The sequence below is a fragment of the Camarhynchus parvulus genome, chromosome 2 (assembly GCF_901933205.1).
Source record: "Camarhynchus parvulus chromosome 2, STF_HiC, whole genome shotgun sequence".
NCBI classification, from domain to species: Eukaryota; Metazoa; Chordata; class Aves; order Passeriformes; family Thraupidae; genus Camarhynchus; species Camarhynchus parvulus.
This window is the reverse complement of record NC_044572.1, coordinates 32,080,607-32,097,896: the sequence shown is the minus strand read 5'-3', so window position 1 is coordinate 32,097,896 and position 17,290 is coordinate 32,080,607. Positions and strand designations below refer to the sequence as shown.

At 39.5% G+C, this 17,290-nt stretch overlaps 1 protein-coding gene across 5 annotated transcripts in view; it reads left to right on the top strand.

The window, feature by feature from the left end:
* FAM126A (family with sequence similarity 126 member A) overlaps positions 1-9,330 on the top strand; it is a 43,119-nt gene extending 33,789 nt beyond the window's left edge. For 3 of the 5 annotated variants that reach the window (XM_030970988.1, XM_030970989.1, XM_030970990.1), the window contains 2 exons: positions 3,774-3,788; positions 4,960-9,330. In XM_030970988.1, the coding sequence (XP_030826848.1) occupies positions 3,774-3,788; positions 4,960-5,516 (572 nt within the window). In that variant the 3' untranslated portion in view covers positions 5,517-9,330. Of the gene's footprint in view, positions 1-3,773; positions 4,069-4,959 lie in introns of all 5 variants that reach the window. The other 2 variants (XM_030970992.1, XM_030970991.1) reach the window with 2 other exon arrangements.
* Positions 9,331-17,290: the final 7,960 nt, after the last annotated feature.

Genomic DNA, 17,290 nt, shown 5'->3' with positions numbered 1-17,290 from the left:
ACCTGTGGTATCTAGCTAACTGACTGCCAGTTGTGTTCCTTTAAATGGTAAATATTCCATGCATAAATCACTTTGGCTAATCTCCTCAAAATTCTCATTATAAAACCCTAACAAACCTTTTGTATGTGACTTGGACAGCCTTTTTAAAGTGGGAGTGGATGGTCTCCCATTTTCAAAATTCTTACCAAACTAATTCAGTGCCACACAGTTCCTGAGGACAGAAAGATATGAATTACATCTTCACAATTGGCATGCAGAAAGAATAACAAGTTTTGTGCTTAGACATGTTTGTTTGAATTAAAATGAATATTGGAATTGGTAGAAATTACATCACAAACCTTGTACTTCTTGACCATTATTCCTCTCTCTCTCTCTCTCTCTCTCTCTCTCTCTCTCTCTCTCTCTTTCTCTTTCTCTCACAGCCTAAGAGGAAAAATGTATTTGGGGGATTCTTTTTATTTTCATTATGATAAAAATTAGTGTAAATGGATTCAGAAGTCAGAGGAGACAGCTGAGAGGTATTTGATGTTATACATTACATGGACTGATAAAGCAAATTATCTCTTGGGGAAGTAAGGGCAGCAACTTACAGTCACTACTTATGTGTGTAAAATAAAATAGAAGAACCCCAGTGAATCACATTTCCAGCTGAGAAGCAGGGGCTTTATTTTCTTTATGTTTTAAAAAATTAATTTTACTGTAGAAGTTTTCAGACGTTAGATCTTGCTAGCCTTTGCTGGAATTCTAGATTGAAGTCAGTTTTGAATAAAGGTTGACTTAACATTGAATCTTGTGATACTTAACCCTGTAATTTGTTCATTAGGAGCAGTTACTTAGAAGGACTTTTAAAATTCAGTTAGTAATCTGTGAATTTGGACTTCATGGATAGGTACTTTAGAGGTACTAAATGTGAGGGTGGTTTGCAAAACAGATCCATCTAATCACAAATGGATATTGTTTATTGAGTGAGCTGATGCTAGCCACTACTTAGCAAAAAATTATTTAGTGCTGTTGGATTAGATTGCCTACAAATTATCACACCTGGAGGGGAGCATAAGCTCTTATGTAGAGGTGTGTGTTATCAGAAATACTCTGATGTAACAGACTGAGAAGAGCTGACCAGATGGTGGTGAGATACATAACACAAGAACAAAGACATCAACTAGCAAAGGAGGACAGGAAGTTACTTTTTTCTTCGCTGCAAAAATTGACTTTCATGTAGTACATGAGGTTTAGAAATACTAAATCTTTGAATTCTCTTACTCTTTTTTTTTAACACTATTAATTCCTGAAATAATTGTAACTTGCAAGAATCTGAAGTTAATGCTAATCTTAGGGTATAAGCCTGGTCCTTTTCTGACTAATTAAATATGCTAACACAGTTGTGCAGGACATGCAGCTTGAGCTTGTGGGGGTTAAAATTGAATTACATTCTGAATGGTCAGTTTACCTGTGCAGTCTGAGGCAAATTATCTGGGCAACTGTAATAAGGTAGATTAAAGTTTTAGCAATTAGTAAACATGAAATGCATTTATCAGAGTTGGTTGTACTACTCAAAGCAAATACATTTTCCTTCAACTGCTGTGGGTATATCTATGTTAACAATCAAACTGATGTAATTATTCATTTTCACCTCTACACTGTTCAGCAGTGTCCTTGGTTTTCTCTTTCGTTGCATTACCTGCTGCACTGGGCATTTATAGCTCTCTCTCAAAGCCTAGACCCCAGAGCTGTCCAGCTTGAAAGCAGTATTATCTTCGCACCAAGCACCATGAAGCTGAAGGTTTGGGTGTCCTTAAAAGCTGTAAAATAAGGAGAGTGTGCTACTATGGAGGGTGTGGATTGTGTACTCTTATCCCTGCCCCAAGCCTGTAGCTGCTATGGTAGGCAGTGTTAATGGGAGTTGAGATATCCCATATCCCATTTTTTCCATTAGTTTCCTCCTGTAGTCAGTTAAATTCAGAGAAAGGTATATTTCCTTTAGACATAATTATAATGAGTAAAACTCTTAACTTTTGGGGTTTTTTCCCTCAGATCATTGTGGTAATGGTTACTCAGCTGTGGGAATGCAGCAGTATTATTGGGTGCAGTGCTGATATCACAGCTGGATGTTACATTTAGAAGTGCACACCACCAAATAACCATAACTGGGTAATGCTTTTATACAGAATCTTTTACCCAAAAAAAAAAAAAAAATTCTTCCCCTGTTTTTCTGATTTCTGCTGTGTACTTTGAGTCTTCTTTCTTTGGAATTGGATAGTTAGTGCATTTCTGACAGTTAGGCTCTGTTCTGTCCTTTTCTCTCTCTGGGGCAGCAGGAAGGAGTTTCAGAGATTGCCATTGGAGAGGCACAAGTTCCTCACTCCAGTGAAGTTAGAGCACTGAGGCCAGTCAGAGCATTGGTCTTCTTACTGACCTTTCTGCTACTGTGTTTTTAGCAAAAAAGGGCTGTATTTGGTGGTGCTTTCATTATCACAATTGTTTATTTTTTGTCATTATTATTCCAGTTCATGGAGCTCTTTGCCACCTTTGCTACTAAAATAGAAGACTTTTGCAGAAAGTGCTGGTACAAGTCAATGGTTTTGAGTTTCTTCCCAAATATCAGGAATTTAGTGAGGAATAGCACCAGTTATTAATGCCATTTCCTTTGGGTAGTGCAGCTTGTTAAATAGATACTTTGACTGGTCATTGATTAGTTAGAAAGACTTATGATTATTAGAGTTTTCAGGTAAAATAAGGGATAGCTGATATACCAGGGGACACTGATGTCCATCCCTGCCAGAATAAGCTTCTGGCTCAGCTGTGATCAGTGCAGACAGCACAAATGGAAGTGAAAAGCCCAGTGCTGGAACCACTTCACCTAGAAGTGCACTATGCCTGCATGAGAGTCTTCAGGGAGGGGACAGGAGAAAGAAGGGATCCCCTTGAATTAAAGAGCATTAGAGCTGCCACTGTGAAGAATCATCTCATTGTAAATTCCTCTGGTTTTGGACTTCATACTGTCAGTTCAGAGTGCTGCCAGCTTCTGTCATGTGCAGCAGCAGACTGACAGTATGGCCTGGGTGGCCCTTACTTAATCCTCTGGTCGGGAAGAGCTGCATTACAAATAGAATAGGGACTTACTTGAGATTTATTCTGAGCTGTGCTTTTAGTGCATTTTTAGTCTTGTCAAGTTTCTGTGCCACAGTGCTCTTCTCCACTAGTTTTTCTGGGGTATCCAGAAATACCTTTCCAGTTGAAAACAGTTTTTGGAAATGAAGGAAGAAAATGGATATCAAAGTGTGCTTGAGTTGACTTTGTTTTTTCACTCTTAGCTTTCAGGCTGACCAAGTTGCAGCATCATGACATTGTATGTGAAGATTTTCTAGTCTTGAATGATAATATATGAAGTTGATATGCTATTTCATTGTAAAAGTAGCTTTCGCTCTAGCATGGTGATGTAGAGAATAGAGTTGTAAAAGGGAATTATGAACTGTTCTTTGGTTTCTGATAATCTGTTTCATGATCCTCAGAAAGTTCAGTTTTGAAAGATCAAGCGTGGGCCTTTCTAGTATGTGATGCAGGCCAATAACTGGAAGATTGAAGACTGCCATTTTAGAAATAAAGCAAAATTCCATACCTGCTAATGTTGCTAATTAACAAGAGGTTAATATGTGTACATCTGCTTTAATTGATAATGCTTAAGTCATCTGTATCTATTGGCTTTTGTTTCATGTTTTGTTTCAGGCATCTTTTATTTGTTTTTTTTTTTTCTTATCCATCTTTAATTCTAGAACAACCAGAGAATGGTAATGATGCTACTGAATTGGGCAACTTTATCATACCTGAGATTAGTGTCACAAGTGTGGCTGGAGAGAGGACCGGGAATGGGGAAAAGAGCAGAGCTCTAGCAGAGAATGATGTTCAGCATTTACAGGGAGTACAGGAAACAGCTACAGAACCTAGAACTGACAGCAAAGGCCTGCCAGAAATCAGGAGGCAAAAATCTGTAAGAAAAATGATGGAGGATGGAATAAACTCATCTGGCAGAGTGCAGTTTTAGCAGAGCACTGGTAGCTGCACTGTAAGGTACCGCTGTTGATTGAAAGGGTCACTGCTGCATGTTTCAAGAATTAAAGTATGCAGTTAATATATTTGCATGTGTAATAACACAGTTGCATGTATTGCACACAGCTTTGTCTGTGCTACGTACAATGATGACATGGTATATCTGGAAATCTACTAGTTAATCTGGAGAAAATCCACAGAGACTCAACATACTTTTGAGTTCATTAAGCATATTTATGAGAGTTTACAAAATCCAGTGATCAATGGTATGAAAAATCCATCAAAATGGATGTTAAAAGTATCTTGCTCTGTAACTCAGACTTCCCAAATTCTGCCTTTCATGGTGTACTGCAGATCTCATGTTGTGAGAGATGAGCACAAAAACCCGTGTGCTTGAGTTTCCAACTCTTACCACCAGACCTGTGATGCAGAAAGTGACCTTTCAGTCCTAAAGCATTCTTGGGTTGCTAAACATGCAGGTGCCATAGGGTGTCCTGGGGCATTGATCACATACCTCTGTAATTGACAAGCTTTGCCAAATCCTGTAGTGGATCACTTGCTCAAAATAAGATCTACACTTCTGTTTTGTTCTGTATGGTACTTTCTAATCTCTAAGTTTCTAATTTCTTGCATGAATTAACAAGACAGCATTTTTTTTTCCTTCAAAATCACAACAAAATGAGATTGGGGGCATGCTTTTTGATGTAGTTAATGCGACATTACTTGCTGTAATGCTATATCCTAATGAACCTTAATTCCAAAATGTCATGGAATAGGTAAGCATTGTCTTCTCTTCTCTGTTCTACTGCTTTATGGCTTCATGCTTATAAATATCAAAATTGAACATTATGTAAAATCAATTAATGTGAGACAGTCAATTGCTAATTTTTTATTTCTGTTTCTATCATGCAGATAATTCTGACTTAGCAATTGAAGAAGAACTGATAGAAGTATCTGAAACCGATGAAGGGTTTTACTCTAGGGCTACTTCTGGAACAAGTCAGTCTGCCCTGTCTAACAGCAGCGCCATGAGCAGCAAGAACCTCTTAGGGAAGAGCCAGCGAAGGTCTGGAGGAGGCAAACCTGGAGGAAAAGAAAAAGAAGGGGAAACCTGCAGAGAGCATTTATCACGGAAACAAACTCAGAGAGCCATGAGTGAGAATCTAGAGCTTGTCTCTCTGAAGAGACTGACACTGACAACCAGTCAGTCCCTGCCTAAGCCTGGCAGCCATAGCCTGGCCAGAACAACCACTACTGTGTTTAGTAAATCCTTTGAACAGGTCAGTGGTGTCCCAGTTCCAAATAATCGTGGTGGTGTCTCTGGTACAGAGGCAAACAGGTTTTCGGCTTGCAGTCTTCAGGAGGAAAAATTGATATATGGAACAGAAAGAACAGATCTTCCTATTTTAAGCAAACAACCTAATCAGCAGCGACCTCCTAGTATTAGCATAACTTTGTCAACAGATTGACATTAAATTGGCCAGTATAAAAGATAAATTACTGAGACTTTTTCCTGATATTGGTACATTAAGCTCTTAATATGCCATATGTTACTTCCTTAAGTCTCAAACCCGTAAATTCTTACTTGGCTCATGTTTGACCGTACTAGTGAATAGAAAACAGTTATAATTTTTTGAGTCAGCTTCTGATATCTTTACAGCTTCATGGAAGGTTTATACCTTCACCAGCTGAACAAGTGTTAATTGGTTGGGTGTCACTGGCCAGGGTGTGTGGCTTCTTGCAGATGTACAATGTGGGAACAAATAGAGTACCTCTCCCAGGTTCTGCTTTTTGTCTTCCACTTGGCATAGGCAAAACTACAACTACTTAGGGTTTTTTTAGGAGGAGTCTTGCAGTATTGTCATGCAATTTTGGAAGAGTATTGTAAGAACAGACATTGTCTTACATGTGAGCTGTGCTTACATGTAAATATAAACTAGAAGCATCACTTCACTGGTGTTCTGGTGGCTTTTGTATTGGTAGTTAGTACATGTAGCAGTGTTCATACTTCTTCATGCCTGTATAAGTCCAATTTTAGATGCATTTTGGTTTATCTTTGTCTTCGAAACTGGGCCTAAAGTAATACAGCAACAGAGCTCATGGCTGGGAATTATTATCAATTGCTGTAGTAGTCACTCTTAAAAATTATGTGACAGACTCTTTCTTTAGGATTCTTAAATATCAGTTCCAAAACTACTCATTGAAAAGCCGGTCGTCAGTATTTTTATTGTCTGTGGGGAAGAGATGTGCTTGTGTACCAATGTTATGTAGAAATATGAGCCCTTTGCACTGATGCAAGCAAATCGGGAGTGTGAATGTGCTTAACAGGAATCTCATGCTTGAGACTAAGAGAATACTACCAAAGGATGTGTATTTTCAGTAACTTGCAAGCACAAATGGGAACTATAATGTAAATATCAATAGCACTGTAATTCCTAAGGTTTTTTATAGCTATTATTTTTCTAGTTCGAAATTCTAAACCAGCAACCTATTCAAGGTTTTACCTAACCTTTAGCCTTCAGTGAGTTTGACAACAACTTTTATAATGTTAAGATTTTAATTTAAAATGGACATTAAAACTTCTTATGCAGAAATCTGAAGAAGCAGTTGCTGACAAAGCCACTCCAGTAGCAGTTATTAGCTGATGAACAGACAATATATTATTATGAGTGGAGAAGTAGGATGAAGATCTAAGGCATAGTTGCTCCCAACTGTCCAGATTTCTGCAGCTGTTAATCCATTATTGTCAAGAACATTGTAAGAAAACAAACACTAAAATTCTGGTAGACTTTCCCATCTGCTTGGAGATAAGTATAGATACTTTTGACTTAAACTGAAGCACAAGTAACTTTTAAACAGCTAATGTTATTCAGGTTTATAGCAATTAATAAGCTTATTAATTAATGAAAAGAGTAAGTTTTATAATTGTACTAATAAGACCACAGACTGGATTTGTACATTTCTGAGAATGCACCAAAGTATCCAGAATAACCCCATCAGTCTGTAGGTGTTCATACTTACCCAAGAACCTGAATTTAAAGGAGTATGCCACAATTTCTCATTCTTCATTTTGTTGTGTGACACCATTCTGTTCTAGTAATGCAGTACTTCACCTTTTTACAGTGAAGTATTTCCTAATTTTACATGAAAAGTTATATTCCTAATGGATCAACTACAAATTTGCCCTGTTTATTTTTTAATAATGACCAGTGAGAAAAACTGGTTCTTTGAGGTTGTTTTTGTAAATACTTTCTACAGCAGAGAATTTAGCCTCTTTTTTATAGGCTTTTCTGCAATACATATTAGACAGGATATTTGTTACACACCGAGTAATGCATCTGGCTGCTGGACATGCATAACCACCAGCAGCAGCAGGGTGTTAGCAGCTGATAGTTGGCATTGGTTTTCTCTGCACAAAATGACTGTAGAGCTCTTCCTTCCCTTGTAATTTGATCTAGATGTTGCAAAGAAATAACCTGCAAACTTACAGCAGTTTCCTAATCCTCTTCTGCTGTGTAGGATCTAAAGAATGCATTAGAAAAAATTTTGCAGTAATTTAAATTTACATAAAACTAGAAGAGATAAATAAAATTGCAGTAGACAAATATTTGTTGTTATGGTATTAGTTGTGAGGTAGTGTTGAGGGGCTAGAATTTTTGAGAATTCTGCTGGTTTTGCTTTGTTTCATTTAAATAATATTTGTTTGCTACCTCCATGCTAGACACTCTTTGAAGCTGGGTGTTGGTATAAAAGATATTTATTATACTGGGAAGATTTAGCTCTAAATAATTAGGATTTCAAATTAGGATCTAAAATGCCATAAAGTGTAGATATGTAACCAAATCTTTCCAGTACTCTTGGCTACAAGCCAAATGATGTTGAAATAAAGTTTGTTTATCCTTTTATTTTATCCAGCTGGTCTGGCTTGAACCCAAGTTATAGACTCTTATTGGTACAACTGAAATAACATAAATCTTCATACTTTTTTGAGAAAATGATAAAAGGAAAGGTTCTTGGTACTAAGGACTGTTCTGTCCATAGATATGTGGCTTCATATAAACATGTTTGTATTGGTCTCTGGAGTCACTTACCCAGTGAGGAGTGTGTTTTTGTGAACTGACATCTCATCTTCATACTGATCGAATCTAAAGAATTTCTTTCCTGAGTACCAAAACTTTGAGTTGTGCTTCTTTCTTTTCTTAAAAATTGAAGGGTTAAAAAAAAAAAAGCACAAGGGAGAGTGAGGCAGAATTATTTGTTGACCAAATATCCATGGTGCAGGATTAGGAGAGGGGTGGGAAGAGTGGTGAGGGAAGTAGGGCAGGAAGCAGATATTTCTAAAATTGTCAAACTCTGGGGGTTTGAGCATTATCCAATCACTTCAGACTGTCAGATGGAAAATCTTTGTTAAAGTAGATGTCTTCTAACAGTGTAAAGGAAACCCATTAGGACACAACATATTACAGTCTGCCCAGGAGTGGGTAGTTCTGATGAATACCTTCCAAACATGCACAGCTGCACCATTCTGCAGGGAAAATGTTATGTAGGAGTGAATCATCTCACATTGTAATAAGAGAAGTTGTTTCACTGCTGACATTTATAACTGACCTTACTGTTCCTAATCAGAGGCCACTGTTTCCAAGGATGGCTTTGAACAGCAACACTTGCAGAACTCACTGAAGCTGAGAAGAATTATTTTTGTTGTGAGAATATGTACCATTTGTGCAAAAAGTGTATGGCCTCTAACCACTTGCTGTAGAACTGCAGTGACTTTTCTGAATAGATTTAAATGTCTTGAATTGCCTTGATTACCTAACAAATTTGAAAGGTACAGAAATAGAGCTATTTTAGCCACACTTCTCTCTAAGGAGGTTTCCTATGAGAAATTCTAGAAATTTCTAATGTAATTGTCCAGTACCTTTTGTTGGTCTTTGAGACTTACTGTGCTGTATATAGATGTATAATATATTGCCTTTTGTATTTGTATAATTCTACTTCTAAGACTAGATGTGCACATTTGATATTCCCTGGAGTCTGTGGAACGTCTGCATCAGTCTGTAGATGTATGTCTTTCACATGAGAACCTGAATTTAAGCGATTGCCACACTTTCATTCTTCAGCTCATTATGTGACACTGTTTTAGAAACACAGTTTTTCACCTTTTTTGTAGTGAAATGTTCTCTTGATTGTACATGAAAACTTACATTCCTAATATATAGGCTACAAGATTGTCTTTTTAGTGTTTAATAATTTTGGCAGTAAAATAAATTTGGTTTTTTTGAAGTTGTATGCTTTTGTAAATACTTTGTACAGCAGAAAATTTTGCCTCTTTACATACTTTGTTGAAATACACATTACATAGCTACATATTTGTTCAGTTTTCATTCTGCACATCCAGAAATCACAGTAAGGTTGAGTGCATTACTTAAAATATGCTGAATAACTATTTTATAGAACATAAGGTCTGGAAATGCAGTCCTGTCAGGAGGGACACCATGGCTGAGAAATGCTGATGGGTGAAGGGCAAGTCCAAGCAGATGAGTTGCAAATTGGCAGAAGCAGATGGTGATCTTGTCAGTAAAGCAGCACTACCTGGGCAGATTGGTACTTAGGTGGTGTGAATATTAACAGTGCTTTGATACACAGCCATTATCTGCACTGTGTCCAGGGTAGCTCTGGGGGCTGTTCTTGTTGGTGACAACAGAAGCAAAGGTGGCAGTCAGTACCTTGGCATTTTCTGTCAGCAGCTCCTCTGCCCCACTCAGCTGCAGTGCCTTTTTTTTTTCCCTAGTCTTTCTGTTGCTGATGATCTCTCTGCTAAATCTTTTTTTCCCTTGCCTTCCACCTTCCATATTCCACTTCATTTGGGGTTTGTCTTTCCTAACCTCACCTGTGCATACTTGGATGGTGCATCTCCCCAGGTTGCCTGCTCTTGCTTCTGCCTCTTGTATGCTGCTTTTTCATGTCTAGTCAGGAGCTCCTGCTTCATGCTTCCATGCCTTCTGCCACTTTTGCTTGCTTTTCTGTGTGTAGCCATAGAGCATTCTTTAACCTGGAAGAGATGGTTCTTGAACATCCTCCAGCTCTCCCAGGCCTTTCTCTCTAGGATGGTCTCCCATGGCCATCTGCAGAGAAATTCCTGTGCAAGGCAAGCTCTGTTTTGTAGGTCCAGGGCTGTGATCCTACATTTAGTTAGGGTTTTTTTCCTTTGCTCTTACAAATGTAGTCTCTGGTGCAATGCTGTAGAGAAAGCTGGATGAAGGAAAGAGCTGTAGTAGAGGGCAGCAGTGGGAGATCTCACTGCATGGTTTCCTAGCTTTCGGATGTCAGTGTTTAACCATGTCTTTTGAAAGGATAAAACTCCATTTCCCATCATTTAAATGGGTGAGAAGGGAAATGTGATTTCAAGCATTGGAGTAGGTGAAAGTTTTGCTTTGCAAAAGGTACAAATTAGACTTGATGTGTGATTGTCCTGTAAGTGTGTAGGATTTGCAATTTCAGTTACAATGAGTGAAAGGCAGTGCTTAAAATGGGCTCTTACGTCGTTTCAGGGTCGAATAGCTATTGATTAGTGGAAAACAACATGAATTTCAAGACCTTTCCTCTTCCCAAGATGTGGTACTCCAAAATACTGCCTGTATTTGAAGGATGAGAATATAGCTGAGAGCCTGCTGGACAATTCACGGGGAAAGGGGTTTATGAAGATATTACAGGCAATTAGTAACAAGTTACAAGAATTATATTTGTTCCTACAGACTTCACAGCTGGTTGCCTGCGCTGAGCTTGTAATAGTTGTTTTTCATGTTTTATGTTAATCTGGCTCCGTATTAAAGATGACTTCAGTATGGGGGTTTTCTCCCAGCCCACAGCTGCCAGGTAATAAATACACCTGCTTATTCCAGGTAGTGGGAAGAATGTCACTGTGAAACTCCAGCAGCCTTTGTGAAACAAGCCCTCACATCACAGAGTGCTCGCTTGGTTAGCTTGATTCCCAAAATAAGGTGGTGTTGAGTCATCTGTTACTCTGCATGTGCAGGGACAATGCAGAAATGTAATGGTGCGGAAGGACTCTGGAAGTCGCTCTGAGTCACGCAGCACTTCTGACAAGCTGCCTGCTTGTTGTTCTCATCGCTAGTGCTGACTAATCCTGGCAGTCCCCCACACAGACTTGCTTGGTCTGGAGTCTGAGGGTAGGTTTTGTGCTGTGAGAGGGCGCATTTCAGAGGGGATAAGAAATGTCAGCTTCTACCTCCACAGCACACAACCAAGTAAATGAAGGTGTGTCACGTATTGGCGTAAGGATGCCTTGGTGTGGACATCATTTCTGCAGTACAAATAGTCAACCAGAATAATGGATGTTCAGTGCTTTCTCTGCAAAGATACTTTCGTCATGCATGAAATCATGGAATCACAAAATGGTTTGGGTTGAAGAGGACCTTAAAGATCATCTGGTTTCAGTTCCCTTGCCATGGGCAGGGGTGCCACTCACTAGACCAGGTTGATCAGAGCCCCATCTAACCTGGCCTTGAACTCATCCAGGGATGAGGCATCTACAGCTTCTTGGGGCAACCTGTTCCAGTGCCTCACTACTCTCACAGTAAAGAATTTTTTCCTAATGTAAACTTACTCTTAGTTTGAATCTATTACCCCTCGTCATGTCACTAAATTCTCTTGTACATCATCTTCGATTCTAGTGAATCACTAATTTAAAAATGACATATAAAACGTGTGTGTGTATTTTACACATATTGTTTTCCTCTTCAGCTATCAAGGTATGGAGATTGTAGTACTGCCATGGAGACTGCTGGAGCTGGCAAAACCTTGGACCAGCGCTGGTGTCAATGACCTAGGATACCATCCAAAGTAGATGTAGCTAGGCAGTGAAAGGTTGTATTGTCACTCATGTATTTTTCTTGTGGTTTTGTCTGTCAGCAGTAAATTGATTTGAGTATAAATTGTAAAGGCTCTTGAAGTTATTCCTTAAAGATGTTTTCTTTTTTAAAACAATCATAATACTCCTATTTTCTTCTTTTGCTTTTTTAGTTGGTAAAATGCATTGTGTTTTTGTTATTGTTAACAACCTGCAGTTCAGACTTCATTAACAATTGGGAGGGAATCAGGATAGTGTTATATATGATAACATTTTGTGAACCAACTGTCACACCAAATGTCATCTTTCAGCAGACTGTCTTGCCCCTCTAATGTTGGTGTGTAAGAAATGTGTTACAATAAATCAGTACAACTCCTTTCACAAGGTAACATCATTGATATTTAGTTTACTTATTTACTTGTTAGTTCATTGGGATTTATATTCCTCATTTCAGCCATTAGAAAATACCAATCCAACTGCTCTTTAGCAAAAGTACTGATTTCATCCCTGTATTGACTTGAGAAAGATACAGGCACTGTCAAACTGATTCAGGACATCCTGAGCTAGGAAAATCCTTTCTGACACCCACAAGGTGTTTATCCCGTGTCTTCCTCCCTTTTCACCCTGAACAACTGGCTTAGCATTGCTGCTTTCCTTCTCATTCTGACTGAATTGAAACCCTACATTCCCTTTCTTGCTGAATTAAGCCCAAAGAAGCTTTAGCACAGGATCAGTGGCTTCAGCAGAGCTCTGAATGTCAGCAGCTGTCCCTTTTGCTAAAGGCCTTACAAGCAGGCAGATGTCTGGGAAGAATAGATCTGGTTTAGTGGCTCTCTGGCCACGCTGTAAAGATCAGCTTGAAATAATGTGGACAGGTGCTGGGATTTAAGATTCAAACTGCATCTGTTCAGATTATATGACTAATCATGAAGTAGTTGCATTTTCAACCGTTTTCAAATGTCTAAAGTAGGGAAAGAGGAAAGAAATAGAGCACAAATATCTCTCTATGATTCTCATTATTTTATTTATTTCATTCTCATTTCTCATAAAGCTATTGCTTTATGATCCTACTTAGAAGTATGCAATACCTTTACCAGCTTTTGAATTTTAAGGTGGAATAGCAGCAAGGCTGTTAAAGCTTCCTTATAAGTGGATGATACATGTTCAGCTCTAGCTGAGTCCTCTGACAAATCTTCATTCTAAACTATTTCACTTGAGAAAGAGGTCTTTGACTGTCTTGCATAGTGTATCAAATTCATATCTTCAAGCTTCCTTGGTTGTCTGTGAGAACTTGATTTTACTTGCTGCCAGCATAGGAAGCCAAGCTACAAAAACACTGAACAATTCCTGCTAGTTCCCTGCTTTGGCATCATTGCACAAAATAAAATGTGCTTATGGATGAATAAGAAATTGCTGAGCAATGGATTTCTCCATGATCCAGACTGTATGAGCCACCTTTTTCATAAAATGTGGCACGTGTGATACAGACTGCAGCACAACACGTGTGCCCCATTCTCCACGAGTGACAGGGTGTTTCTGTACCTGAGGAGCCATACTGGATGAGAAATGGTGATGTTGGGGAGCACAAAGAGTTTTGATGCATTCTGGTAATGGTGAGATGAGTAACTTCTTAAATACACCAACGAAATTAGTTACTAGGTAGATCTACTTATAAGATACTCGATGTTGTAATTCAATTTCAGGCAGAAAAGCAGCCCCTTGAAAGAATCTTGATTTGCTCTTGAGATACTGAACAGTTTTAATATGCCTTGACATTCAGTACCACGTTCATAATCCCTGTAATTATTCCTTCCTGCTCCAACAAGAGTAGGCAGTGTACAGCACAGGGGCTGAGGGATAGTTCTGTTTCATGCTTGAAAGGAGGAACATGTCATACAAAGCACACTTTGTACTGAGCTGTGGGAAAAGAGGTGAATGGGAGGCGAAACCAGAAGCTTTAAGAGCAGCTCAAAATGTCGCTTCCTCTCTGCCTGTTTCTGGGGGCACTTTTGTATGAATGAAGAAGCTGCACAAAATGAGAACACATAAAGCTGAGAGCTTTTGGAAGAAATCTCTTCTCCCCTGGCTCCCAGCTGACTGCAAGGGCAGGCATCTTCCCATCAGGCAGAACTTGTGCCATGGCATTCTGCCCCTTCCGTGCCTCTGCTTCCTTCTTGGAGAGGAAATGAAGTGCTGAACTACCACAGTAACAAATACAGGGAATTTAGTCCTGGAATAACCTACCATGGGACTAGAACACGTGTGGGCAGCAGTGGTGGCTGCACTCTTCTACATAAGTTTAAGTGCTGCTGATTTTCTTGTCATGCTTTGCTGTCAAGAAATGCTGGTACCTTTTGAAAAGCACAAAATGAAATGCTCAAAGAAGGTTTAGCCAAAGGATAGAGTCCCTGGCATTTGCCAGTTTAAGAATGAGAGGGAAATTGCGTGGAAACTTGGCATTTAGCATAAAACTAATTTAAGGAATATACTCAAGCACCTGCAAGGAACTGAATGAAGAAGGAGCAGAAGAGAATGTCCAGCCTAGAGGGATCAGAAAGTCTTTGTGGTGAACTATTGCTAGAAGAAAAAGCAGAATTCAGCTTCTGCAAGGAAATGAAAATGTAAGCACAGATTCCTTCACTATAAAAAGAGAACAAGGGAGAAAACAAAGGGGAGGAGCAGGAAGCAAGTGCAAGAAAGTATTTTCTAGAAGATTGACATTGCCACCCCATGGGCAGTCAGTACAAGGACAGAGTGATGCACATCTGAAGGCAAAGGTGTTCCTGTGGTCGGTGTCACTCAGCGCTCCCCCTCGGAAATGCCAGCGGGAGGTTGGGCACCCGGGGCAGTACACAGCCTGAGCTGAGCATCATTCCCTGTGCAGGCACAGCCTGAGCTGGGCATCATTCCCTGTGCAGGCACAGCTTGAGCTGGGCATCATTCCCTGGTGACCCCACAGCTGCCCTGCTGTGACACCACCCTCTGAACAGAGGGGACTTGTAATGCCAGGAGGAACAACCTGGTGACTCACAAGGTCAGTGCCTGGTCTGGTCTCAGTTATCACAGCAGATAACATTTCCTTGAGGATTGTGGGACTGTGCTATACAAAGTACTTGCATTAACCTTTTGCTTTGTGCCTTTCCTTGCCTGAATAGATGACATGAAGCTCAGCAGGGTTACAGTCCTGAAGGCACTTTGTGGGTCCTTTTGTCAGAAGTGTGATCTGGCTTGACAGCTTTTGCTTGAATTTCTCAATATCTGCTCAGTGGGCAGGTTATTAGCCAGCATAAACTCCTCTCTAGTCTTGCCAGTCATTTCTTCTAACCTCTACACTATTCTGACAAGCAAATCAAAATGCCAAGTCAAATAAAATATCAAGACCCTATTAGCGAATACGAGCAGGCCACCATATGGAAAACAGAAGAAAGTAAAAAAGGAGGTTCGGAGTGCCTTGGCAGCTTTTTCCCTATGGACTAATATACAGTCCAAAGGAAAGGAAACAGCATGAGAGAAAATACCAACTCATTTAACAGCAAATGTGAGACACCTGGATCATTTTTCACACAGGTACACAGATGAACCTCTTTGTAGATATGCATGTGACTGTCATCAACTGGTGACAACCCTGATCATATGTCTTGGGAAAATTTTCTGTAGAGTTATCTAGAAGTTGACTGAATTATCTGAAAAACTACATGGAATTCTATGAGAATTTGTGGTAGAAGAGAAATACTGGTTCGTTAATTAATAAAACAGATAAAACCTAACTTTTTCTAAGCTACTGCATTGTATAGATGAAATGAGAGTTTTGCTGTCATACGTGATCTGTGCTAATTACTGCAATTATAATGCTTGCAGAGAAGGAAATTTGCAAAAAGTATATTAAATGTTCAGCACTCAGCTGCTTGTCAGCTGAAAGGAAGGCAAGTTAATTGAATGTAACAGTCAATCCGCTTTCTGTTGTTAATCAGTGGTTAATTATAATGTGCAGCTACATGGCCATATGTCACTTGCTGTGGCATAAGAGTAACGTGTCACTGTTATTGATCACTGCACTGGAGGAGCTGGAGCTGCTATACCCTGTGCTAAATGCCTTACAGAGAAGTGACTGCTTTCAGTTTTGCACAGAATTAATCTTCATTCAAAGAAGTGTAGGAATTAAAATTAGGCTATATATCCAACCAGAATCTAACATATATACAGTACATCGTATTAGTCTGATTTTTGAATGGTAAATAGATGTAAAAAAATCAAAGAATCACTGAGGTTGGAAAGAATCTTTCAGATCATTGAATCCAAACAATAACCTAACACTGCCAAGCCCACCACCAAACCATGTTCCCAGGTGCCACATCTATATATCTTTTAAGTACCTCCAGGGATGGTGACTCCACTAGTTCCATGTGCAGCCTGTTCCAATGCTTGACAGCCCTTTCAGGGAAGAATTTTTTCCTAATATCCTATCCACACCTCCCTGACACAGCCTGAGGCCATTTCCTCTTGTCCTGTCACTTGTCACCTGAGAGAAGGGACTGGCCCCCACCTTCCCTCTGGAGAGCAATAAGGTCCCTTCTGAGCTTCATTTTCTCCAGGGCAAAACCCCCCATCTCCCTCAGCTGCTCCTTGTGAGGTTTGTGTCCTAGACCTCTTACCAGCTTCACTGCCCTTCTTTGGACTGAAAACCAAAATAAAATAGATGAAGTGGCAGAAAGATCTCCTAGGACCAGGCACAGAATTACTGAGAAGGGCGCTATTGCCAAGTGCAATTTTTCTGTAGACTCCTCAAGACTAAGCAGAGCTGCCCAAAACTGATTTAAGGTTCCTGGGTATCTGGAAATTGACTGCTTTTAATCTATAATGGCTTTGGTTGTCCACTAAAAAACGTAGAGTTGTCTAAAGGACTGCTTTTCTCAAAAGTTTATTGTCCATTTGATAGTTTACTTGTGCCTGCTCTAAAACACTGCTTAGAAACCAAGCATGGTTTTCAAATTAGTGTCTCATAGAAATTGATCCTCTGTCTCTCCTGTCCTGATGGATTTTCAGGCTTGAGGACTGGCCTGTGTAGATACAGATTCTAAAAATGACTGTGGGAATGAAGACAAAGCCTTAAACCTCAGAGGCTGAGTGTTGGGTACAGTGGAGCCCAAACCTGTAGCCTGCACCTCCTGGAACTGGAGATGATGATACAATTATCACAATTTAAAAAAGGTAATAAGCAATATGCACTACAATGCATGGCCAAATATTCCTCAAAGTTTCCCCTGAGTAAGCACTTTTCATCAGTGAGGATCAGGCAGAATCTAACAATGTGTGTGAGGTACAAAAAGCAATTCAGCATGGTAGAGAATGTGGCTTAATGAAGCTGGTCTGGCT